This window comes from Mobula birostris, chromosome 31 (genome assembly GCF_030028105.1).
Source record: "Mobula birostris isolate sMobBir1 chromosome 31, sMobBir1.hap1, whole genome shotgun sequence".
In the NCBI taxonomy this organism is placed as follows: Eukaryota; Metazoa; Chordata; class Chondrichthyes; order Myliobatiformes; family Myliobatidae; genus Mobula; species Mobula birostris.
This window is the reverse complement of record NC_092400.1, coordinates 19735337-19762924: the sequence shown is the minus strand read 5'-3', so window position 1 is coordinate 19762924 and position 27588 is coordinate 19735337. Positions and strand designations below refer to the sequence as shown.

General features: G+C 39.6%; 1 protein-coding gene across 12 annotated transcripts in view; it reads right to left on the bottom strand.

Moving 5' to 3' along the window:
- Nucleotides 1-27588, bottom strand: part of kdm2bb (lysine (K)-specific demethylase 2Bb) — a 245450-nt gene that overhangs the window by 3902 nt on the left and 213960 nt on the right. For 9 of the 12 annotated variants that reach the window (XM_072247794.1, XM_072247787.1, XM_072247788.1 and 6 more), the window contains 5 exons: nucleotides 24408-24680; nucleotides 23799-23837; nucleotides 20539-21206; nucleotides 17387-17550; nucleotides 1162-1323 (listed from right to left, as the gene is read on the bottom strand). In XM_072247794.1, the coding sequence (XP_072103895.1) occupies nucleotides 1162-1323; nucleotides 17387-17550; nucleotides 20539-21206; nucleotides 23799-23837; nucleotides 24408-24680 (1306 nt within the window). The remainder of the gene's footprint in view (nucleotides 1-1161; nucleotides 1324-17386; nucleotides 17551-20538; nucleotides 21207-23798; nucleotides 23838-24407; nucleotides 24681-27588) is intronic. The other 3 variants (XM_072247789.1, XM_072247792.1, XM_072247790.1) reach the window with 2 other exon arrangements.

The window sequence follows — 27588 nt, the reverse complement described above, 5'->3', positions numbered from 1 at the left end:
ACACCAATGTCAGTGCTCAACAAAGCATCAATGCTTTATGTTGCAGTTACCTTATTTACGAACAACACAGAACTCAAAAGGAAGGTTTGCTATTCAAAGTTAAGATGGAAGTACAATGATCTACAAGTTATAACCAATTTACGTTTGAGCTTTCAGTGATTGACAACAGCAAACAAGACCCCCAAGTACAAAATCAAGTTTAAATTTAGACTTGCCTCTGACCAATTATTCAGGGAAAGTTTATGGAACACATTACAAAACATGTTTTCATGGAGATGAACTGATTACATTGTGTTAATTCTGACAGCACCAATAAAATATTAAATCTGACATTCTCTGTTTTAAAAAAAATCCTTAATTTTCATGAAAGATATTTCTATTTGGACTGAATAAATGTTATTTGAACCACACAAATGAGACAAACTAGATCAATATTTTTATCATTTAAAGAACTTGGTATTACTTGTATGAATATATTAAAGCATTAATTATTGTATTGCTTCTTTTACACAAGGTGACAGTGCTCAGTGGTTGTTCTAATGCTTGGCTGCCTACTTTGCAGCACAGATGACTTTGCATATGGTCAAAGAGGAACAATTTGCATGAGAAATTCAGAATAAAAAGCAACTGTTAGTCTCCCCTTTCGCTGTGAAATGGGTGACATCTCTCTGTCCCTTGTTAGGAAGGAGCCTGTGGCCTGTCGAACTGTTGGGTAAACAATAGTTTTTGTTGACTGCAGATCATGGTCTCTTTGGGTGCTTTGCAATTGCTGACGCTTTTTTGCTGAAATGGTTTGGGGAAGAGGGAGAGGTTGATGCTGCTTGCGTGGGGGGAGAGGGAGCTTTGGGATTCCTCTGTTTTTCGTGGATGTCTGTGAAGACTAGATATTTTAGGTCGTATACTGTATACATTCTCTGATAATAAACGAAACCAATTGAAATGAAACCATTTGAAGAAATTATTTCTAAATAATTTAAAAATCCAAGATAAAGCCACCTCCAATTAAAAACGTTTTAAATTAGATGTATTTAGAGTTTTCACTCAAGATGAAGTATGTCATGTGTATAATGTGTAATTAATGACACCCAATTAAGTAATACAAAATACTTGGCAGCTAAATGTAACATTTTGAAACACAATGGAGATGGACAGATTTCCTACCTGGTCTGTTGTCAGTTGGAGGTGAAAGCATATCTCTCATTTGAGCATCTTTTAATCCTTCCACCCATCTGAGATCTACGGTTCTGAGCAAGGGGCAACTAGAGCTGCAAAGTGCTGATATCGCTGCCCAGGAGCAACCGGAAACAATCAAGTCCTTAAGACCTGAACAGTAAGATAAACAAATTTAAATCTATTGTGCAGAGAAGTATGGGATGAGTATATTAAAAATAGTGCTAATCACAGAACACATGGCAAAAAGAACCACACTGAATGAATGCCCAGCCACAGTTTTATTAATGGACGGAGATAACTTTGGTTGATGTATAAATTTTATAACCAACAACTCAGATTAGATTGTTGTTGCTGTGTATTTGTGGTCAACTATGGTGCTGCTGAAAAATCCATTAATTCTTGCTAATATTCAGAGCTAGTTATGTTTAAGGTAACATAATTATATTTATTGCAAGTTAAACAGGGTAATTTGTTCTCGATCATCTTTTTGACAGCTATCTGAATATATTTTCATGTTTCGTCTTTTTACTTAAATCTTTGTACCTTCTATCAAAAGAAACTTTTGGATAACTTTTCCTTTCCCAAAAATTTTATTGAAGTTAAACTGCATTAGCCAAGACTTCTTCAGATACTGAAGAATGAGTATCTGATGGCTTTCCCACAGATGCCAATTCTTTTAGTGTAATCTTTAAGCATATCACAATGGAGTAGTTATACCAGATGTAAGACTGACTGTAGCCACGACTAGCAGCGTGATGGGAAAGAAACTAACCTTACAGTGTAAGCACCACATTATTGCCAGAAGAGAAATAGAACAGTATAAAAGGTGATTTGCAAAGGCAACCATCCCAGAACAAAAGCAAGACAGCTTCTACCCGGGAAAATGGCCAGACAGAAACCCTTCATTTGAATACCACAACGTTCAAGGGTCTCAGCCTGAAACATCGACTTTGCATTTTCCCCTACTTGCATGATGTGCTGAATTCCCATTAGTATATCGTGTTGCTCCAGATCTTAGCGTCTCCCTTCTGGGTTTCAACCCCAGAACAAAGGTGCTTTCAGTTTGAAAAAGCTATGCACAAAGACAGTTAATGGTCTGCAAAGTTCTGAGAATACTCAAAGATATGGATAACAACTAAATTGGAAAGATCATCTCAGTATTTTTTTTTTCTTTTCTACCCTCTCCCCTCCCCTTAACCCTCCCCCCCCCGATATATACTCCTACCTAAAAAGAAAAGAAAAAAAAGAAAAAAAAGGAACCGCCTGAGTATTGGAAGATTTGCACATGCTCCATGGGATAAAAATAAATTTAATATATATTTGTTACTTTCCCCAAGGAACCAAGATCTTTATCATCGGAGCTGTAAATAAGGGCTCCAAATATTCAAAAATGTTTCATATTTATCTCTTAAAATCTAAAACATTACTTAGCTTCTCAACTCTCATAGTTCCCTGGGGAATCTCTTTGAACTTCACCATGTTGCTATGTGTTTCCCTCCCAATCATCCAGGCAAAAAGAAAAAAAAGATAGATAAGATACAAAAAAAAGAAGAAAAAAAACAAAATACCCCCCCCACTAATGTTGTGACTGAAAAGGTACACAACACTACCCCCCTCCATTGTGCGGGTCGTGGCTATTGCCACGTTTGCACACATGAATAACGTAGCGATTAGTCAGTGTTTCTTCCAGCTCCCCTGTAACAAAAAATTGTGTATATATATAAGAAAAATTAATATCATTATTCCCAGCTAATATTCCTCAAATTTTAACCTTTCTTCCTCTCCCTCATATAATTAATAATATATTTATATATTCATCCGCCTAAAGATCCAACAGGCCTAATCCTTGATCCAGTCTTGATCTTCAATCCATCTCGCTCCCCTAGGTTTGTTCTTGTATCTGGTGAATATTCAAAGAATCTCGCACAAATTCCTCCGCTTTCCGGTAATCGTCAAAAAATCTGTTTTCTCCACCAGCCAAAAAATCTTCAAGGTTGCAGGATAACGCAATATAAATTGATAACCGTGATCCCATAGGGCTTTTTTCACTGGATTAAATTTCTTCCTTCTCTTCAAAAGTTCATAACTTATATCAGGGTAGAAAAAAATTTTCTTCCCTTCTATCACCAGTGGCCCTTTTCTCTTCTTGGCAGCTTGAACAGCTGCCTGTAGAATCCTTTCTTTGTCTTGAAATCTTAAGAATTTTATTAAAATTGATCGTGGATATTGGTCATCTTGTGGTTTTGGTCTTAGAGCTCTATGTACCCGCTCAATTTCAATTGATCGGTCTTCCTCTTTCATTTGCAAGGTTTTCGGGATCCATTTTTGAAAAAATTCTATTGGATTATCTCCCTCTATACCTTCTTTAAGACCAACAATTTTAATATTATTACGTCTACTAAAATTTTCCAACACGTCCACTTTCTCCAAGAGTCAATTTCTTTCCGTGTTCCAGACAAGCACATTATTTTCTGTTTTTTCCACTCTATTAATATGCTCCATTATTCTTTCCATCTTCTGAAGTTTCTTATCCATTTTATCCTGTCTTTTCATAGCTTTATCATAGCACAACTTCATGTCTCTAAGCCCTGTTCTTAATTTTCTTAGTTCAGCCGTTAATTGCAATAAAGCCTCTCTTATGTCTCCGTCGTCTCCTTTACTTCCAATCTCTTTCAGTTCTTCCTCCTCTTCTTCATCTGTATTCTCTGCAATATCCAATTCTGACTCTCAGTCACTTTCAGTTGCAGTGGCCGTCGGTTCTTGTAGTTTAAGTTGTGTCGATTTGCGCATGCGTTCTTCTTTGCGCAAGCGCACTTCCGGCATCTTCTTCCAAGCAACTGCTACCGCCGCCATTGCTCCCTGTTCTTCTGCGCCAGAGATAAAATACGTCTCCTCCAAAGGAGACCCAACCTGAATCCGAGGCTCCATCGCTGCAGTAGGCCCTTTTTATTTCCCATCTCGTGGCCACTTCGTAACAACAGACTTCTTCTGTTGCAGTTTACGAGGCATATCGTAGAGTAGTCTTACGAAGTTTATAAGTAGTTTTCGGAAAGTATTTACTTACTTTGCTTAAACGGTACTTTGCTGATTTTTTTACGGGAGAGCTGGAATTACACGTCTCGATCCCACGTCATCACGTGACGCCCCCCGATCATCTCAGTATTTGATCACAGAATTATGAATTGGAAATAGCTTTCGGGAGCCATCTGTGATTATTAAACTATGAACAACTGACCAAACTAGACCGTTATGAAATAGAAAATGCATAAAACAGTAAAACAGGACCACCCACACTGTCTCTGCTGAACATGATGCCAATTCAACCTAATCCCACCTGCCTGCATTCGGGCTACATCCACCCACTCACTGCCTATTCATGCCTCTCAAACATTACTATTATATCTCCCTCCACTGCTTCTCCTGGCAGCATATTCCAGGCACCTAAGGAGACTCCGGGGACAAAAAAAAAAGCTTTGCTCTCTATTGCCTTAAAGCCACGTGTCCAGTACTCAACAGGACCAAGACTTTGTACTATGTCTGTCTGTCTTCTTTATACACTTCTAGCCAGTCACCCCTCAGTCTTTGACATGCCAGAGAAAACAACCCAAGTTGGTCCAGTCCCTCTTTATAGCTTCTCTACTCCAGAAAACATCCCAGTGAACTTCCTCTGAACTTTCCACAAAATTTCTACATCCTTCCTATAAGTACAGTTGCAAAAAAGGTTTGTGAACCCTTTGCAATTACCTGTTTTTCTGCATTAATTACTCATTGGATGTGGTCTGATCATCTAAGTCACAGTAATAGACAAACACAATCTGCCTAAGATAATAACACACGAATCTCATCAATACTGAGTATGCCATTTAAACAACCATAGTCTAGGTTCTAAAAAGTATGTGAACCTCTGGGGTAATGCCTTCGACAAAAGCTATTTGGAGTTGGGTGTTCCAATCGATGAGATGAGATTAGAGATATGGGTTACTGACAGAACCTGCTCTTCTCAAGAAAGATCTGTTTAAGTGCACCATGCCTCAATCAAACCAATTTTCAAGGGACCTTAGAGGAAGGATTGTAGATTCTTTCCAACTGTGATAAGACTGCTGAACGGATCCTGACCTGGATCTGGGCCGTACCCTCCAAATATCCGGACCTGCCTCTTGGTTTTTTTGCACTACCTTACTTCCCATTTTTCTATTTATGATTTATAATTTAAATTTTTAATATTTACTAATTTTTACTATTTTTAATATTTAGTATTTGTAATCCAGGGAGTGGGAAGCGCAGAATCAAATATCACTGTGATGATTGTACGTTCTAGTACCAATTGTTTGGCGACAATAAAGTATAAAGTCTGTGCATGAAGCTGGAAAAGCTGGAAAAGCTACAAAAGCATTTCTAAAGACCTGAGTGTTCATCAGTCCACAGTTAGAAAAACTGTCTACAAATGAAGGAAATTCAGTACTGTTGCTACTCTCCCTAGGAGTGTGCGTCCTGCAAAGATTACACCAAGAGCACAACGTGCAGTGCTGAAAGAGGTGAAAAAGAACCCAAAGGTAACAGCAAAAGGCATGCAGAAATCTCTAGAACTTGCTAAAAAGTATCTGTTCATGAGTCCACTATAAGAAAAACACTAAAGAAGAATGATGTTCATGGAAGGACATTGCTCTCCAAAAAAAGAACATTGCTGCAATTCTCAAGTTTGCAAAATACCACCTGGATGTTCCACAAAGCTTCTTGGACAATACTTTGTGGACAGATGCGACTAAGGTTGAACTTTTTGGCAGAAATGCGACTACTGTGTTTGGAGCAGAAAGGGCACTGCACATCAACACCAAAATCTCAAGCCAACTGGGAGGCATGGTGGAAGGAGCATCAGAGTTTGGGGCTGCTTTGCTGCCTCAGGGTCTGGACAGTCGTTGAGGGAACAATAAATTCAAAATTGTATCAAGACATTTTACAGGAAAATGTCAGTATAGCAGTCCGACACCTGAAGCTTAATACAAGTTGGATAATGCAACAAGACAATAATCCAAAACACAAAGTGTAAATCAACAACAGGATGGTTTAAAAAGAAGAAACTTTGTCATTTGGAATGGCTGAGGCAGAGTCCAAACCTTAACCCAATTGAGATGCTGTGGCCTGACCTGAAGAGGACTGTTCATGCAAGGTGTCCCAGAATATTGAAGTAGTTTTGTGTGGAGGAATGGTCTATAATTCCTCCTTGCTGTTGTGCAAGTATAATCAGTAGCTACAGGATACGTTTGGTGGAGGTTATTGCTGCCAAAGGAGGTTGTATCAGTTAAGTACAAGGGTTCACATACTTTTTCCAGCCTGGACTGTGAATGATTAAGCAATGCGTTCAGTAAAGACATGAAAAGTACAATTGTGTGTGTTATTAGTTTAGGCAGATTGTATTAGTCTATCATTGTGATAGATAAAGAATAGACCACATTTTATGAGTAATGAATGCAGAAAACCAGGTATCTGCAAAGAGTTCACAAATGTTTTCTTGCATCTGTACAAACATGGCCCAACTAAAGTACCCTACACAACTACAACAGGTCTTCCTTACTGTTATATTCAACACCAGTCACCCATAAAGGCAGGTATATCGTACACCCTCTTCAGTAGTGCGATCCCTCAGGTTGAATATGATGTTCTCCTAACAGGTTGTCTATTGATGTGTCCTCAGATGGCTCCAGAGGCCGATCCGGAATCCACATATTCTAGTGCAGTGTGTGTAATAGTAGTGATAACTGTGGTTAGTTGTTGGGTCTTTTGCAGCTGCCACTTGTTCTCTGCAACACAGTGGGGGTCATTCTCATGTGGCACAACTCCTCCTTGAACTGACTTCCCACAGGTATATCTGTCCATTGAGTGCAATGTCTTCTCAGTTTTAGATGTAATGAAGCATTTCCTTCGCATTAAATCCCTCTGCACATCAATGCTCCTAAGGATCAAAGTTCAACACCTCTAACTTGTCTAGATTAAACTCTGTCATTTCTCTGCCCACATTTCAATCTGGTCTATGTCCTGCTGAAACCTTTGATAACCTTCCTCACTACCCACAACTCTGCGAATTTTTGTGTCACCTTAATAACCAACCCACCTGGACTTCTATCAAATCATTTAAATATGTTTCAAACAGAAGTGCCAGCACCGATTCTTGCAGTCCAGTCAGATAAAGAAGCAAAGTTTCAAAGTCGCTTTGTGACAGACTCATCATTTTCAGTGGGGAGTTATCTGGATCTGATATCACTCAAGGTCCACAAGACCTAATTACGAACAAAATAGTGGTCACTCGCTGGTACAGAGACAATAGGTCCATTTTGAAACAGCTCCCCACAACATCTAAGGCCTAAGCAGTGGCAGAAGAACTGGTTACTATGGCAACACCATGGCCTAGGTTAAAATAGTGAAATGCAGAAAAATGATCAAGAGACACACATGGGGAATCTGTCAGAAGCAACCAGACAGCTCCCCTGTCTAATTGGCTGAGTTGGGTTTGGAGAAGTATTTTGGAAGTTTGGTGTTAAAATGTATAAAAATAGTAACTTTTGTGCACTGGCAGCAACAACTCTGGAAACCGACAGTTGACAAGGAAGAATTAGATAAGAAACATGAGCAGCAGTCAGAATCCTTGCAGTACTGAGCTTGGATTCAGATAATTAACACAGTGGTTTCTGGTTAATTGGGTCATTGGTGGGACAACTCTTAAGGAACAAAAACTAATCAAATAAAATAGCCCGGATTCCCTTCATTCATGTGGGACACTATGCCACTTAATTGGGACAGGAGACTGTTGATGACAGTTTCTAATTAGCGTTAGTCAAGTACCCTTGTGTGACAGTTAAGACATTACACCATGCTTAGAGCAAACAGTCTTAAAATGGCATCAGTTGTGTGTGTTTGTGTTCAGAAAACATTCAAATCACTGAAAGTTGGTGAGAAATCAGAACCGTTTCGCTCACTGTGGTTTTAAGCATTCAGAATTGGAAATGCAGTGATTTCACTACTTTAACAAGTTAGGAAATCTGAAGAATTTGAAGGTATCAACCAACAATCAACTTGAGTGCTACTTTTGGTCCCCAACAGGCACTCAGCTCTCACCTGTGGCTCCAAGTAGCTGTTTGCACGTGACAGTGGCCAAAACCAGCTGAGAGCAGCCGGTGGGTCTCATACCCCAGTGAGATAGGGACATGCCCATCCTAGCATGCAAAACAACTCTGACAGTCTGGGTGGGTGAGATCTAATGGCCAGGTCGGCTGTTCTGCAGAGATGCGCAGAGGACGAAGGGCACAACCAAGCATAGAAAAGGTAACAGTCATCCAATACAATCAGGGAAGACTTCAGTTGTGATGTCTACTTGTACCACTGGACCCAGATTTCTGAGGCCAAGAGAGTGGAACAACTCCACAGCAACAGCTTTTCCACTTTAAAAACTCTCCTGCATAGGTTTCCTGTCATTGTTGGATATGATGGACAACAAGCAGTAGTATTGGTAGTGTTCTAATTTGTTCTATATTTCATTTAAATACAGAATTTGTTAAACAGTCATTTTTTAATATACCTTTTTAGCTATTTCCATGAAACTTCAGCTAATTGGGGAAGCTGATTAATTAGGCCAAAACGCACTAGTCCCAATGAGCCTCAATTAACCAGAATCCACTGTACGGGATCCCTTGTGACACATTGGGTGGCAACCATCACCATTTCTTTAGAATTTGTTTTTTTTAAAAAATGAGACTGTTGCTAGCTTGTCGCTCAATCCAGCATGGATAGAAAGTGTGCAAGGAGCCTGTCGGATTTGAAACCTGGGACCACTCGCATCGAGGTCCAGTACAGATGCCACTACACCACCGGCTGGCTAACTGTTCTTAATACTTAGTGTTTAACACAACAGTACAAAGCTGGTCTTAGCGATTTGCATAAAGATAATAAATAAAACAGGTGCTGGAGTAAAGAATACAAAGTCTTTAATTTTCGCTGCACGACCAAAAGACTAGGTTTCAGCTTAACACTGGTAAACCGGTCTTAACCAGGTGTAATCAGTAAAGTATTATTATCACAGAGTCTTGCATCATCAACATCCTGAGAGTCATTAGTGATCAAAGATGAACCCAACTAGTCATATAAATACTCAGGCTCCTGCTTCAATAACTCAATGACCAATTTCTCAAACATCGTGCTGAACTTGAATACTGCTGGACCTGCCTGCATTCATTCAGGCACAATTCAGGACAGTTAGGACTTCCTCCATGACCTTGGCACATTAATTCCCCCCAACACTGCTGCAATATAACAGGTTATGTATAGTTACTATGAAGAATACTCTGACAATATCTCCTTCCACAAATGTCAGGACCACAACTTCCTCTCCAAGTTATACACCACATTGTCTTGGAACTATACTGTTGACACTGAAACCTTTTATCCAACTACATTCCGGGAGCACCTTCACTAAAGGATTCTAATTGGCCATCATCTTCTCAAAGGACAGGCAGTAAATCGTGGCCTTGCCTGCAACACATCCCATAAATAAAGTATTCCCTTCAATAATGGAACCGGAAAAAGCTTACAACAGTTACTACACTAAGTTCATAATCATATCTATTCTATTCAGTATGATACTCAAGACAACATTCAGTCTTAGAAAATTTTGACAAGATCCATAACACAGCATTTGTCAACTAAAAACAAGCAACTTCCAGTCTTTGTAATTTCATCTCTTCATACAAACCTGTCCAAAAAGATCCATTTGCTCCTTAAACCAAACATATATACAGCACAATAGCTAAAGGTATTTTGCAACTGAAAGTATTTCCTCACTGAACAGAACAAAAATGGCATCTGAAGGCACACTGACTCACTGTACATCAATGCTCACAATACCAGAAACATTCAAAGCACAACAGGTTCAGACAAAGAAAGTACCTTTGATAAAGACTCATGCAGCAGAAGTCACACTGACCTCATTAAATGGCCCACTGTGGAAGGATTCAAATCACTGCTCTGAATTAAAAATCTGAGATAAGAGTGCTCATTCAAAAACAAGATCTATACCTTTATTAAAATGAACCTATAATTTTCGGATTCCAGCCTATACCCCTAATTTAGAATTTGTGTTCCTATGCTTGTTAATCATTTTCATTACCAATCCATTCTCTACGAAAACAAATAATCCATGAAGTGTACAAGCTCACTGCACAATTCAACAAACTGTTCCAATTGTCACAGCAGAAGCTTTTGTTCTTATTTTGTAGAGCTGAAGTGATATCCTTGAGGGAGGGCATTCAGTCAGCTTATTGCACTTCTTTCTTTTCTCTACCTCTCTCTTCCCCTCCTTACCACCACTGCTTACTGAAGGCCGCACTGGGTTCAGGAATGCAGGTATTTCTTTGTACATTTTGAATGGGAAGAGAAGCAGTCCTACGTTGATCACCCTGACCTTAATTAAGAGATGATAAAAGTCTCCCACATCAGAAAGTATGGATAAGAAGGGAACAATGTTGAACGTCAGAGCAGTAACAAACTGTTACTGGAGGAACTCAGCAAGTCAGGCAGCGTCTATAGAAATGAATAAACAGTCAAAGTTTTGGGCTGAGACCCTTCGTCAGGACTAAGGATTTCCAGCATCTGCAGACTTTGTTGTGTTTACAAAATGTTACCGATAGCTACATTTATAATTTTCAAGGCAGATGTATATGCTCATGTAACCCATCAATATTAAAGCACAATTGCATCATTTACTGGTGGCATTCCGCAGGTGCTGGGACTGCTTCTTTTTCTGCTGTATATCAATGATTTAGATGATGGAATGGATGGCTTTGGCACCCAGTTTTGCAGATGGTACAAAGATTGGCGGAGGGGCAGGTAGTGTTGAGGAAACAGGTAGGCTGCAAAAGAACTTAGACAGATTAGGAGAGTGGGCAAGGAAGTGGCAAATGAAATACAATGTTGGAAAATGCATGGTCATGCACTTTGGCAGCAGAAATAAATATGCAGACTATTTTCTAAACTGAGAGGAAATCCAAAAATCTGAGATGCAGAGGGGCTTGGGAGTCCTTGTGCAGAACACCCTAGAGATCAACTTGCAGGTTGAATCAGTGGTGAGGAAGGCAAATGCAACGTTAGCATTCATTTCAAGAAGTCTGGAATATAAGAGCAGAGATGTGATTTTGAGGCACCTTAAGAATTGTGAACAGCTTTGGGCTCTTCATCTAAGAAAAGGTGTGCTGGCATTGGAGAGGGTTCAGAGGAGGTTCACAAGGATGATTCGGAAATAAAAGGGTTATCATATGAGGAACGTTTGATGGCTTTGGGCCTGTACTCACTGGAATTTAGAAGGATGGGGGGGAATCTCATTGAAACCTTTCGGGTGTTGAAATGAGAACAATGAGAATGTTAAAAGACCGTGCAGATGTAGAAAGGATGTTTCCCATGGCGGGGGAGTCTAAGACAAGAGGGCACAGCTTCAAGATAGAGCGGTGTCCATTTAAAACAGATGTGGAGAAATTTCTTTTACAAGAGGGTGGTGATTTTTTTTTACCACAGGCAGCAGTGGAGGCTAGGTCATTGAGTGTATTTAGGCAGAGCTTGATGGGTTCCTGATTGGACATGGCATCAAAGGTTACAGGGAGAAGGCCGGGGAGTGAGGTTAAGGAGGGGAAAAAGGATCAGCCATGATTGAATGGTGGAGCAGACTTGATGGGCCGAATGGCCTAATTCTGCTCCTATATCTTATGGTCTTTACCAACTTGGAATTCCGTTATTATAATTGTAAAGTGACTATTAAACTGCGTAAACAGCCAAAATGTGGGACGGATAATTTTTTTTTTAAAAGATAAAATTTGTTATCGAGCACTGATTATATGCTTCCCACAAGCAGAAGGGAAATCTAAATAATATGCCCCAAAATAACAAATATCTTTAGTTTACTTTCTTCAAAAGATTTAAGGAACACACATGGCGATAAAATATTAAAAGACAAACATTTAAAAATTTATCTTCAATCTTATTAGGTAAATATAGTTGTTAAGTTTTTAAAAAAATTCCAATAAATATTTGTATAATTTGATTCTTTAACACATAGTTTTAAATAATCTAACAATCTTTAATTACTTTGCTAAATTTATAAAATCAACTTGTGCAACAAGTTCATTCTTCAAAATTATGGATGACATTTTATATTAAAAATACATGTTTGGGAAATATGCTTATTCAGCAGCATAATTAAGCTTAATTATATAGCTTGACTGATTCCACATATTAATTTAACTTAAATATAGAAACCTAACATCTTAACGTACAAGTTGATTATTCCTAGTGATGGAAACTTAAGCCTCATCTGAAAAACGACAACTGATTTCTACCTGATCAACAGTACAGCTAACTTTAATCTCAGATTGAATGTGTCTAATGCTAAACAATTTCATGTGACGTTAGACTGGAGCTTGATCTTCTGGCGACTGCTGAGCTCAGTTGAAAAGGTCAGGTGCTGGTTCAGTTTTCAGGAAGCTGACAAGAAGATCATGGGGCTCCTTCTCCTTGGACCCTCAACTCGTACCAATGATTTCCAACGGTACGAGTGGAATGCTACGTGCTCCAAAGTGCAATGATTTCCAGTGGTACGAGTGGAGTGCTACGTGCCACTGTGTCAGTCACACAACTCTAGAATTGACAATCAACATATTCAGCGTCAGGAATGTTCAGATCAACTTCTGCTGACTGACGTACAACCTAATTCAAGATTGTCTAATGTCATTTCCCATAAGGAGAACAAAATAATTGTTACTCCAGACCCAAAGCAGCTCAAAAAAAACCCACAAAAGATAAAGAATGCAAATAACAATCCCAAAATACAATAAATATAAATACATAAGATAGTTTATACACATAGGCTGATTGTACGTCCATAAAGTCACACTAGTCTGAACGTAAGGTGACTGATAGGAAATAATAAAGTAGTGGGCGGAGGTGTTGATCAGCCGTACTGCTTGGGGTAAATAACTATTTTTGAGTCTGGTGGTCCTGGTGCGGATGCTACGTAGCCTCCTCCCTGATGGGAGTGGGACAAACAGTCCATGAGCAGGGTGTGTGGGATCCTTCATGATGTTACTGGCCCTTTCCTGACGCCTTTCTGTATACACGTCCTTGACGGCAGGCAGGCTGGTTGGTACCAGTGACGCGTTGGATAGTTCTGACTACCTATTGTGGAGCCTTCCTGTCCACCACAGTGCAGGTTCCACACCGTGCAGTGACTCAGCTTGTTAGGAAGCACATGCACATCTTACCTCTATAGCTCAGAGCCAACACCCTCAAAGATTCCACCACACAACCACTTAAAATAATCCAAGATAAAAATCTCATAAAACTCTAAATGGAATTAGCTTAAGACCCTCACAGTTAATTTTGATGATGAGGTACAAAGGAGGGGTTCATGGCATACTTCTTTTACTGGAAAGAAACATATCGTTCTTAATCCCTGTCAACGAAATCACTGGTTCATGAACTATCTCAATATACAGGTGTCCCCCGCTTTTCGAACGTTCGCTTTACGAAACCTCAGTTATGAAAGACCTACATTAGTACCCTGTTTTCGCCTTCAGAAGGTGTTTTCACTGTTACGAGGAAAGGCAGTGCGCGATAAAATCAGCGCGTGCCCCGAGCAGCCGCTCTGCCCCGGATCCGGAACGGCATTAAGCAGCCGTTAGCAAGATGAGTTCTAAGGTGTCGGAAAAGTTTGGCTTGTGGAAGTTGACCAAGATGATGTTGAAGAGGTTTTGGTATCCCATGACCAAGAACTGATAGATGAAGAGCTGATGCAATTGGAAGAGGAAAGAATAACAATTGAAACCGAATGCAGAGAGTGAAGCAACTGCGTGAGATTTTCGCTGCAATGATAAAGTATGACTTTAATTTTGAATGGGCACGTAGGTTTAGGGGATATTTGCAGGATGGTTTGAGTGCTTACAAACAACTGTGTAATGAAAAATGCGCGAGGCTCAGCAGTCAAGCAAGCCTTTCACATCAGCCACAGCAGACGACGAACCTCGACCTTCGACATCGAGGCGGGCAGTCATAGGAGAAGATGAGCTGCCTGCCCTGATCGACGATGAGATGACACCCCCCTGGCCCACCACCCCAACGCCTGGGCCCCGGACAGATACTGTACCGATTCGCAAAGAATGCAGCGGTAGCCGGGAAGCATACAGCACATCGTTAAGAAAAAAGCTGAAATAAACATGCTAATTAATTAGGTGCTGCTCGGCACGTAAATGTCGGTGCAGATCAGAGACAATTACGTGCTAGGTGACACCTAATTAATTAGCATGTTTATTTCGGCTTTTTTCTTAAAGCTATGCTGTGTGCCTCCCGGCTACCGCTGCATTTTTCGCGGCAATGTATCAGGTCGGTGGTCCGGAGGGTGGGGGCCACTGCACCACCCAGCCTGCGACAACTCAGCCTAACACACCATCATCAGTGTGCTCGGCGCTGTTTTCCAATTCCGGTAAGTGATACTACACTGTACATACATTATTTCTACTTTATATTGGCTGTGTATATTTACATGTTATTTGGTAGATTTGGCAGCTTCATAGTTTAAAGGTTACTGGAGAGCGCGTTTATGCCAACAGCGCTTGCGTAAGATTTTCTGCCGAGAGCGCTTGCGTGAGATTTTCGCTACGGAGATCTGTGCAGGCAATCGTTGTAGAAGAGTATTTCTACTTTATATAGGCTGTGTATTTATCATATCATTCCTGCTTTTACTATATGTTACCGTTATTTTAGGTTTTATGTGTTATTTGGCATGATTTGGTAGGTTATTTTTGGGTCTGCGAACGCTCACAAAATTTTCCCATATAAATAAATGGTAATTGCTTCTTCGCTTTACGACGTTTCAGCTTACGAACTGTTTCATAGGAACGCTCTACCTTCGGATGGCGAGGGAAACATACAAATTAGCCAGAGAAAGTGGCTCACCTGAGGACTAGGAGAAATTCAGAGTTCAGCAGAGGAGGACAAAGGGCTTAATTAGGAAGGGGAAAAAAGATTATGAGAGAAAACTGGCAGGCAACATAAAAATGGACTGTAAAAGCTTTTATAGATATGTAAAAAGGAAAAGACTGGTAAAGACAAATGTAGGTCCCCTGCAGACAGAAACAGGTGAATTGAGTATGGGGAGCAAGGATATGGCAGACCAATTGAATAATTACTTTGGTTCTGTCTTCACTAAGGAGGACATAAATAATCTTCCAGAAATAGTAGGGGACAGAGGGTCCAGTGAGATGGAGGAACTGAGCGAAATACATGTTAGTAGGGAAGTGGTGTTAGGTAAATTGAAGGGATTGAAGGCAGATAAATCCCCAGGGCCAGATGGTCTGCATCCCAGGGTGCTTAAGGAAGTAGCCCAAGAAATAGTGGATGCATTAGTGATAATTTTTCAAAACTCGTTAGATTCTGGACTAGTTCCTGAGGATTGGAGGGTGGCTAATGTAACTCCACTTTTTGAAAAAGGAGGGAGAGAGAAACCAGGGAATTATAGACCGGTTAGCCTAACGTCAGTGGTGGGGAAACTGCTGGAGTCAGTTATCAAGGATGTGATAACCGCACATTTGGAAAGCGGTGAAATGATCGGACAAAGTCAGCATGGATTTGTGAAAGGAAAATTATGTCTGACGAATCTCATAGAATTTTTTGAGGATGTAACTAGCAGAGTGGATAGGGGAGAACCAGTGGATGTGGTATATTTGGATTTTCAGAAGGCTTTTGACAAGTCCCACACAGGAGATTAGTGTGCAAACTTAAAGCACACGGTATTGGGGGTAAGGTATTGGTGTGGGTGGAGAGATGGTTAGCAGATAGGAAGCAAAGAGTGGGAATAAACGGGACCTTTTCAGAATGGCAGGCGGTGACTAGTGGGGTACCGCAAGGCTCAGTGCTGGGACCCCAGTTGTTTACAATATATATTAATGACTTGGATGAGGGAATTAAATGCAGCATCTCCAAGTTTGCGGATGACACGAAGCTGGGTGGCAGTGTTAGCTGTGAGGAGGATGCTAAGAGGATGCAGGGTGACTTGGATAGGTTGGGTGAGTGGGCAAATTCATGGCAGATGCAATTTAATGTGGATAAATGTGAAGTTATCCACTTTGGTGGCAAAAATAGGAAAACAGATTATTATCTGAATGGTGGCCGATTAGGAAAAGGGGAGGTGCAACGAGACCTGGGTGTCATTATACACCAGTCATTGAAAGTGGGCATGCAGGTACAGCAGGCGGTGAAAAAGGCGAATGGTATGCTGGCATTTATAGCGAGAGGATTCGAGTACAGGAGCAGGGAGGTACTACTGCAGTTGTACAAGGCCTTGGTGAGACCACACCTGGAGTATTGTGTGCAGTTTTGGTCCCCTAATCTGAGGAAAGACATCCTTGCCATAGAGGGAGTACAGAGAAGGTTCACCAGATTGATTCCTGGGATGGCAGGACTTTCATATGAAGAAAGAATGGATGAACTGGGCTTGTACTCGTTGGAATTTAGAAGATTGAGGGGGGATCTGATTGAAACGTATAAGATCCTAAAGGGATTGGACAGGCTAGATACAGGAAGATTGTTCCCGATGTTGGGGAAGTCCAGAACGAGGGGTCACAGTTTGAGGATAGAGGGGAAGCCTTTTAGGACCGAGATTAGGAAAAACTTCTTCACACAGAGAGTGGTGAATCTGTGGAATTCTCTGCCACAGGAAACAGTTGAGGCCAGTTCATTGGCTATATTTAAGAGGGAGTTAGATATGGCCCTTGTGGCTACGGGGGTCAGGGGGTATGGAGGGAAGGCTGGGGCGGGGTTCTGAGTTGGATGATCAGCCATGATCATAATAAATGGCGGTGCAGGCTCGAAGGGCCGAATGGCCTACTCCACCTATTTTCTATGTTTCTATGAAACCTGTAACAGTGAAGACTGAACCACACTTTGAAAGATGCAGTCAAACTCTGTTCAAGTGGAGAATAAGGCAAACACATGTGGATGACTGTGGTCATCCAGCACAGACAATGGTGCGTATCCTGTTTTGTTCTTTTACCATAAACAATATCATAGTTGTCACAAGGTGCTGATCTCTTATCATGTTCATTCGTTTCCAAGTTTCTATAAGCCATATGAAATTCATTTTTAGCCAGAATTCTTTTAACTGTACTTGTGTTTTACAGACACTTACCTGGCAGCCTGTTGATGAGCCAAGTTAACTGCTTCTTTGAGATGTTTGTCCAGCTCAGGTCAAGCGTTACAGGTTGCCTCCGAATGATTCCACTCAACATCAGAGGCGTGATTGACTTGCATCGGCCCAAGTCGATCTTGGTCCATAACCTCTTGTCACAACACCTAGGAAGACGAAAATGTAACAATGAATTTAGCCAAACTGTAAATATTTGTGTAACAAAATTAGAGATTCTCAGGAAATTTACATGCAGTGCTATATTGGGAATGATCCAATTAATTACTTGTGGACAGTATAAACAAATTATATTTGGTGCATGAGACTGTAAATCTTTTTCAGTTTTAAAAAATGCTTTCATGAAACTATTAGTCTTATTTTCTTTTCTCACTATACAATGCTATAAATCATTAAGGGGAAATAGAAGGCTTAATATAACCCTAATATACAAGACCAATGATTACACAGGATCGCTGTCAGTCAGAGCACAACAAACTCATTCCTGGATTCATTAATAAATGATAAACATTTGGCTAAAATGTTCATTGACAATCAACAGCAAATTGTATTCCAGAAAAAAATATCAACACCATGCTGTTGGGGGCAGTGGAATCAAAATTGAATGGGTGCAATAAATCATTTAGCTTCCTATCTGAAAACACAGCTCTATTCATTGTAAATTCTGTATGCATTTCAAGCCTGTGTAAGAATCTTACCAACGTGCATTTACCTTAGCAGTGCATGTAGGAGTAGACCTGTTCCTAGCCTCTGCTGATACAAGACAATTTGATCTACAGAGTAAGACAATTTCTCTTTGAATGCTCTGTCTCTGCTAAGGAAAGCATCATATCTCAGCAATTTTATTTGGAGATGCTGTCTCATGCTAAATTAATTCATGAACACAGTATCACCGCAGTGTCATTACATCAGTGCACAATCCCATTTAACCATACTGTGTAGTAATGAATTCATTAAGTCTTTCATTTTGTGGTTTAGGTATAAATAGTCTTCAATTATTAATTTAGAAATTTACGATAGCTCAATAGGCAGACAATTATGAGTTTTATGAGTGTTAGAGCACCATGGTAGTGTAGTGGTTAGCACAATGCTATTACAGTTGGAGTTTAGAATTCAATTCCGACGCTGACTGTAAGAAAGTTGTACGTCCTTCCTGTGACCATTTGGGTTTCCTCTGTGTTCCAGTTTTCTCCAAAGACACTTCAAAGACCGCTTAGTAGGTTAATTGGCCATTGTAAATTGTCCTGTGATTAGGCTAGGATTAAATTAATGGGTCATTAGGTGGTGCAGTTTGAAGAGCTGGAAGGGCCTATTCTCTGCTCTATCTCTTCAGAAATAAACTAAATAAATGATGCAAATGAAATATGTAGCTTAACATTTGAATGACAAACTGCAAAATCTGTAAATAAATAAAAACTGAAGATGCTGGAAGTACATAGCAAGTCTATCAGAACTTAAGAGAAATCTGAGTTAACAATTAATGCAAAATAGTCTACATCCCAAATATTAAAAACAGAAGGAGTCACCCCGTCAACTCAAGAGCATTCTGCCATTCCACAAGATCAGTCTTTGTCTCAACAACACTTTGCCATACTCAACTTCCTTGTAGGATAAGGAATGACAGAAAATTGAACTACAAGGAAGTCGAGATATCATTCAACATCTCCGCCTCCACAGCTTTCTGGGACAGTGTTGCAGTGAGTCACGACCCTCAGAAGAAATTACTTTTTCCATCACAAATAGATGGCCCTATTCTGAAACTGGTTCTAGATTTCCACATTAGATGAAAACATCTTCTCAAGATTTTCCCTGTTAGCCCCCTCAGAATCTTATCTTTTAGTACAATCACCCATCGTTCTTCTAAACACCAATGAATCTTATGGTCTAGTTGATCAACCCTGTGCACACATCAATCCCTTCATTCCAGGAATCAACCAAGTCAATCTTTGCTGCACTGCCTCCACTACTAGGATTTCCTTCCTCCAACCTGGAGCCTAGTACTGTAGACAGCTGCCATCTCATCACTGCAATTCACCTCAACCATCTTCTGTTAATCCATCAATCCATGCTAACAGTTTACTCTCGATCCCGTGTTCTTATCTTGCACGAAAACCTTCAATGTGGCACCTTCATGATTTTTTTCTTAAAAAAATAACTACGTCCACTGATTTCCCTTGATCTGCCCTGTTATATCAAGAAATTGCAGCAAACATTATGAATATTATTTTACTTTCTGTAATGCCTATGGACCATACTGATTTATTTCTATTTGTCCTGTTAACTTATCTATCTCGTGTGATTACCCTGGTTAGTAAGAGAGAAAGAGCCTGTGGCTTGTCGAATCGTTGGGATGAACAGTGGCTTCTTTGGGGGCTTTGCTATTGCTTGCACGGGGGGTGGTGGTGGTGGGGAGGCTGATGCTTTTGCTGAGGCAGGCGGGGGAGGGGGAAGGTTGATGATTTGCTGCTGCTTGTCCATGTGGGGGGGGCGGTGCTCTGGGGTTCAAAGTCGTTCATTCTTTGTGTTTTTCTCTTGTTTCATGGATGTCCACGGAGGATAAGAATTTCATGGTGTATCCTGTATACATTCTCTGATATCAAATGGAACCACTGAACCATCCAACTTGCACCTTCAGTTTTCTTGCACAACTTTTCTTCACTATGACCACATTTCAGGCGTAAGTTTGTACCCTTTATTCACAATAGTATTACATTCTGTAAATAAGTTGAAATAGTAAACGGCAGCATGGTAGCCTAGTGGTTAGTGAAAGGCTTTACAGCAATAGCTGCAAGATCGGGATTCATTTCCAGCTCTGCTGCCTGTAAGGAGTTTGTATGATCTGCGCACGACTACGTAGGTTTCCTCTGGGTGCTCTGGTTTCCTCCCACATTCCAAAGATGCACCAGTTAGGGTAAATAAGTTACGGGCATGCTACATTAGTGCAAGAAGAATGGCAACACATCCTCAAAAGGCGTTGGTTGTTGCACAAATAATTCATTTCACTCTATGTTTCAATGTATATGTACAAAGCTAATCCTTCTTTCTTTAAATTTATGTTAAAGTAAGGTATACTAATTTTCTACCCATTCCTATCCACCCAAGTATCCCAATATCAGGGCAAAGGAAATAACACTCACCATCTGTTCCAGGTTTTACAGACTCTCATGCAAACACACAAATCTCTGCGACTGAGGTAGCCGAACACAGCCATCCACACCTCCCTCTGCATCACGTGGTCTTCGCCATCGTCGAGGGGCAATGAGTCTGGGGGTGGGCTGACAGGTGGAGGCCGCACCACGTGTCGCTCCATCTGAATGGATTTTGTCGGGGACACCGAAGGTGGTGGTCGGGTAATAACCCTGGGAGCCCGCCTCAAACTCGTTGTCAGCTGGTGTCTAAACCTAGGAGTTCCATTTAACTTGTGCAGCCGCTCGCTGCTCACCAGCAGTCGTTTAGGCTTTTCCACTTTTTCACTGTCTCCTTCAGATTTAATAGGTTGGTGATTCTCATTGGCTAGGCTACTCTCAGTTTTATGAATTTCCTGATTGAGTTCTTTGCTCAACTCTTTACTGAGTTCTTTATTGTGCAATCGCTTTTTGCGCTTTTCTTTAAACCTCTCGCTTTTCTTCTCCTTGGATTCTGCACTTTCAGTGCTAGGACCAGCTCTCGGAGAGCTTGACCGAGACTGGTCACTCTCCTTTGTTTTCTGAGGAGTCTCAGGTGCATCATCCTCTGGCTCTTGTTTGATATTCCGCAATAATTTGACAGGTGTTGGACGGTCTTCGGTTGGATGCAAGGATCGTTTCTAGAAAAGTAAATGGATTGAAATCTTAACTTGACATTTTTAGCATTTCAAAGAACTTACAGATCTAAGGAAAATGATATGACAACAAGTGAAGTGAATTACAACAGACTTCTGTTCTTCAAAGCCTACAAGGTAGCAATAAGATATCTTGTCAGAGATTGCTGTAGATAATTAGTTAGACTGTCTTGCTCTGTGAATATCTTCTCTTATCCCCTTCCCCCATGTTATTAAATGAAACCAACCGTTATCAACCCTAATGCAAATCATGAACTAAAGATAAGACCCATGAAATAACTATTCCCAATAGATTATCACAGCATTGCAGACTAAAGAGAAATTTAATTCAGCAAAACAAATAGATGCACAAGCTGTTTTACCCAGGAGCAAGAGAGACAATTGATGCATTCTTGTCATCTGTTATCAGATTTACCATCTACTACAGGACAATCAATCTGTTAAATAATCTAAAATTAGATTAGGTTTACACAAAGGATGTATTAAATGTGTCTAATATGTCACATGGTGTGTTTTATTTCTGCAAAGCGCGTACTTAATTTAAATTTCTAAATGAAAATAAATCTTGACCCAGGCTATGCCCGATGAAAGTATGTGCAGGAAAATTGCTAAAATAGCAATGTGAAATTCAAGGTAGTTTTTAAAAAGTGAATGTGACCTGGTATGAGTACTGCATTTATAAAAGCTGCTAAAAAAGCAAGGGACTGGAAAAACAACAAAATATTTGCTAACACGAGAGAATCTGCAGATGCTGGAAATCCACACAAAATGCTGGAGGAACTCAGCAGGTCAAGCCGCATCTATGGAAAAGAGTACAGTTGACTTCAGGCCAAGACCGTTCAGCAGGATTATTTAGAGTTGTGACTACAGAAGCTCTTTTTCATCAAGCCTGACATTATATCCTCTGCCAATACCTTAGCAAGGTTCCATAACAGACAACATTAAAACACCAGGTAGAGATTCTGGATGATGAAAACCATCTTGAAATTACCGATACGACATCATAACTTAATGTGGTAAATGTAATGAAATCAAAATTAATCTTGAAGTGAAGTGATTGTGCAAAACATGAAATTCTAGAATAGCAGCTGATGTACCAAGTCTTGTACTCTGAGGGCTGATATATCAAATTTATGAAAGGTGTTGATGCCTGTTCTAAATCACAGCTCCAAAGTGAAATCTTGCCCCTACCTTTTACCCCAATTCCATTTACAAAGACTTTTTAATAAAGTGACAATCTACAGGTACCTATTGAATTCCTTCAGAACAGCAGATAACTTGTGCTCATTGTCTTTTTGTAACACACTGCCTCGTAGCATTGTCTGGCAACGGAGCATTAGAAAGCACACTGTTTCATCCCTCTGATCAGAGTTAACTGACCTTGGTACAATAGGGAAGGGGATGAAAGTTCTACAGCTGATTTTGGACCTCAAAACGTAAGGAAAGAAATAAAATCAAACCAGTAGAATACAATTCTGATAAGCGCAATGTATTTTGGCTGTGCAATGTCATTAGAGGTCACATTTGTGTCTGAATTTAATCACTGTGCTCAAGTGTATTTAGTGTAGTATTGAAACTAGAATGGGTTATTAGATCTTGCATCACATATACAGGCTGTTTGCTCCATCATGCTAATGACAGTGCTTTGAAAGAAATACCCATTTAATCTAATTTGCTGTGTTTCCTTATAACCCTGCAGTTTCTTTCTTTGTTCATATCTATCTCCCTTAAAAAGTTTGTGTTGAATCCAATTTCACCACTTTCTCAGACAGCGCATTCTGTTCATTCCCACCTTCTGGGCTATCATGGCTAATTATCTCAAATTTGCGTCCCTGATTTACCAACTATTCCGCCCATCTAGAATTTCAAAATTGTACATAATTTTGAGCGACTCCACCAAATCTTCCATTAAGCTTTCCTACTTAAGGAGAAATAAGCCACCTTCTCTTGTCTTAACATATCCAAAATTCCCCATTGCTAAAGGATAAAACTATCTATTGAAGGGGATTAAAATCATAAGAAAAAAAAAATCGATTAGTTATACTTCACAATGAGGAAATTTGAACTCTACAAGCATGAGCTGATTTATCCACCGGATTAATTCCTCATAACAAGACATAATCACGGCTATCTTCTAACAGCAGCAAATGCCTTTACTGGATTTGGTGGAATGGATGAGAGATTCCAATCCATCATAATGAACATTAATCTACTCTAAGCTCCAGCCAGAACAGAGCAATGCTATGACATCCAAATTTAATGTTTCTGAGTGAACTGGTAATGGAGGGGGGGAGAGGAGGAGAAAAGAGAGAGAGAGAGAGAGAGAGAGTGAGTGAGTGAGTGAGTGAGTGAGTGAGTGAGTGAGTGAGTGAGTGAGTGAGTGAGAGAGTGAGAGAGTGAGAGAGTGAGAGAGTGAGAGAGTGAGAGTGAGAGAGTGAGAGAGTGAGAGAGTGAGAGAGAGAGAGAGAGAGAGAGAGAGAGAGAGAGAGAGAGAGAGAGAGAGAACGAACTCAGACTTAAGAAAACAAACATTTGTACAGTGGTCAAATGTTTTAAAATATGAATAACCACAAATACCTTTCTCCTTAACAGCTTTTCTTCCCTTCCAATCTTAAACTGCCAGAAAAGAACACAAAGTCAGCTTCAAGAAATATTGACAAATATGTAATAAACTTCTTTTCAAAAAAAATACCCATTGTTTATTTCAGATTTCCACATTTCACTCCTGATACAAATCAGGAGTGAAATGTTGCCCTGCTACCCTGTTAACGCAGACAGCACCTGTTCAGTGATGTGATGCGATTATTCTGCAGTGACTACTTAATAACAGCTGTTGCTAAATTCATAATTATAGAGTCCACTGAATATTTAGTAAACCAGCAATTAAAAATTGGAACCTTATTGCTAATGTTATTTTTAAAATTAAACCATACAAAGCAGAATAGATATTTTTAAAGAATGGTTACATGTTATAGCACATATATAGCAGCTTTGCATTCTATTGAAAAATAAATCATTGCACTGTTCATTGGAAAATTTAAGCTTTTTGAAAATGTTGTTTGATTACTATTTTTCAATATATAAAAAAAAATCACAGAATTAATTTTACTGGATTTAAATCTGTGTGCTATGTGATAATGGAATATTAAAAACTTCAGACAAATTTGTCAAATTTTTATGTTGCACCTTTTTTCTGACAATTGAGTCTGATGATCTATCTGCAATTCGTCGCTTCCGTATCACAAGCCCATCCTCAGACTTCCTCCTGGGAACAGAGTCATCGGATTGTTTCTTGGAATGTTCTTCGGATTTCCGCTTGGAATTTTCCTCTCGCTCACCCTTTTTCTTGACTGTTTCCATGTTGTCCTTGTGCTCTTTGTTCTGCCTTTGCTCTTTTAGAAGTGAACCTGGGAGGTTGGAGGCATACTTAAATCCTGGCCCTCTTTTCTGCTTATAGACCAGAAGAGAAAAAACAGATACAACTTTATACCTCTTGTACTTCAGCATAATGTAATGTTAATTGTCCTATACTGCCTCCACACAACTCATAATGAATTAAATGCCAGACCACCCCATATTATCAGTGCCTTTATATAAACACACACATGAATAAACCATATTACAGATAATTAAAGAATATTCCACAGAAGAAAACAGAAACTCCAGTGCATACTAGAACCACTGATTAAAGAAAAACAGGACATGTTCAAATCTGCTAAGTTTGTAGAGATTGTTGAGAACTGAAGAGCAGATCCTCAAAGATGGATATCTCTGGAATTCATGGAGTGCTGTGTGTGAAGCAACACAGAAACAGTAAAACATGTGGCTGGAGAAATAATGCACCAGCCTAGAGCTTCAAATTCAAGTGGATACAGAGGGGTCTGTACAGTTGAATTATGATATAAATAGGAATAAAGGTAATCAGACTATCACACAAAATAGCTGCATGTTATATTTCTAGGCGCCATTTTCATGAAAAAGGAAAGAGAAAGCTAATAAAGAATTTCAAGTGGCAACTCTCTAGAAACTGAGGAAATGAATGAGATTTTCCAGGTCAACAAATAAACCTACTTATTAAGATTTAAGTAACTATGAAGGGTGTACAGTGCCAAATAGTGGGGAAAAAGTCAGAAAGAAATTTTCAAGCAAAATTCAAAAAGATACAGGAATCTTATGCTTAAGTGATTAAAGGAAAGCTTTTCTTGAAGTAGATTAAAATAACATTGTGCAACGAATTCCTGAGGTGCACAAGAGATTGTTCTTGATTTGAAACTTTTGGTCCAACAAGAAGGAAACTATGCCAATCTAGTACTAGAAAAAGCAGTGCAGTTTTAATTGGGGAACATCTAAGAAATAATTTCATTAGGTTTAGAGTGGTTGAGGAGAACAAGAAAAAAAAAAGTGAAAATGTGCAATTCCAATGTGATGAAAGGGAATCTGACCAAATGGACTGGAATTAAAAATTGGAAAGTGAAACTGTAATTAGGCAAAGGGAAACCTTCATGTTGAACGGTTCTATGGTTAAAATTAGAAATACTCCCAATAGGTGAATGGAAAGGAATCCAAAATTGTGATAAAAAGATTAAATTAAAATACAAGAGAAAGGAGCACAAATGTCAGGCTTCCAACATGATAGGGATCCTAGCTGAAAGCAGAAAGTACAAACGAGAATAGGAAAAGGAAATTTAAAAGGTTATTTGTACATGAGAAAATAACGTAACAGAAAGACTTTCCTTCAGCGGTAAAAAGAAAGGCAGAAGCAATAAAATATTCAGCTGTGGAGGTAGAGGAAGAAGAGGTAATGTTTCAGAATGATGACCTTTTCTCAGAAATGTGAAAAGTTGTAAACTGTGTAGAAAGGATGGGGGTGAGGAAATGGGGACAAAATGGAAGATCCGCAATACGCCGATGATCAGGCAAGATTGAATGACATAAATAGAGAGTCTTTGGCTGAATGAGCGCAGTGGTCAGGTGAATAACGTAATGTATATCTGGGGAGTTGTAAACAGGAGATGACAAATGAAATCCAAATTTACCTTCAGGAGATCAAGAAAGCTGGAAATGTGAGATGAAAAGCAAGAATGGCCAATTTTATAAATTTGTTAAGTCAACACAAAGGGTGTAACATGTCTAGCTGAAAGATAACTTGTTAACTCCTCAAGTTGATAGTACATTTCTTTGGACCTCAGTAGACCAAAGGAGGATAAGTCAGAGTGCGAGTGGGATGGACAATTAAAGTCACCGGGATGCCCCTGGAGGCTGAATGGGGGCTTTCCGGAAAGCTGTCATCCTATCCCCAATGTCAACATCGACAATGGAGATGTACTTCAGTGGCAGGAAGTGTGGCTGAAATATTAAAAACACTTTGCACACATACTTGCAAAATATGAGGAATTGTAAATTCAACTAATCACACAGTCCAGGGCTTGCTAAGGGAAGAAAGAATTAAGTTAACAGTTGATTTAACTATACTCTTTAAAGCCTTCTTAGATAATAGAAGCAAGAGTAGGCCATTCTGCACTGATTATGCTCCACCATTTAACAAGGTCATGATCGATCTATCTCCAATACCATCTCCCTGCCCTTTTCCTAAGATCCTTTTATTCCTTTAATATCTAGAAATCTATTAACCTCTATGTTGAATGTTGACTGAACAGTCATACGCCTCTGGGATGTAAAGTTCAACCTTTGACTAATTTCTTTAGGAGTTCATAAGTGGGGAAAACCTCCTATTAAAGTCTAAGAATTTTTCACATTTTATAATTGTCTTGAACCGAAGTTCTTTAGATTAAACACCAACATACCACAAGCCATCTTGTGCTCAATCAAATTTGCACCTCATACAAACCCCAGGGCCACACTTAGTTCAGTAACTTTAGTATGTGGGATGGCATTAGATCCCAGTCTCACTCATGCAGTAGTCCCACAAAGCAGAGTTATCCAACAAATATAAACTTGTACTCATTGAGATGTCTCATGGTCCTGCATCTCCCATACCCCAGTTCACTCAGATGCTCTTTAGAATTAAACTGTAAATGGTAAAAAATACTTAACATCTGTAGATAGAAATATAAAGCCAGTGCTTAAGGTTGATGAGCTTTCATCTGATGGAATTGATAGTTAAAGGTCTTCTCAATAGTTTAAAAATAAATATAAAAAATGTTGAGATACTCTTAAATTATTTAAAAATGTATATATATTTTTTAATTAAAAATTCTCTTTGTCCAAATAGCAGAAAAGGAAAACAAATTAACATCAAGGTTTTGGATGGGGGAAGAGTGGATAGAACACAGTGAATGTGTGTGATAGGGCAAAGCTGGTGCTGCCTTAGGAGTAAACTGTAGAGGAGGTAATCCATTTGATATCT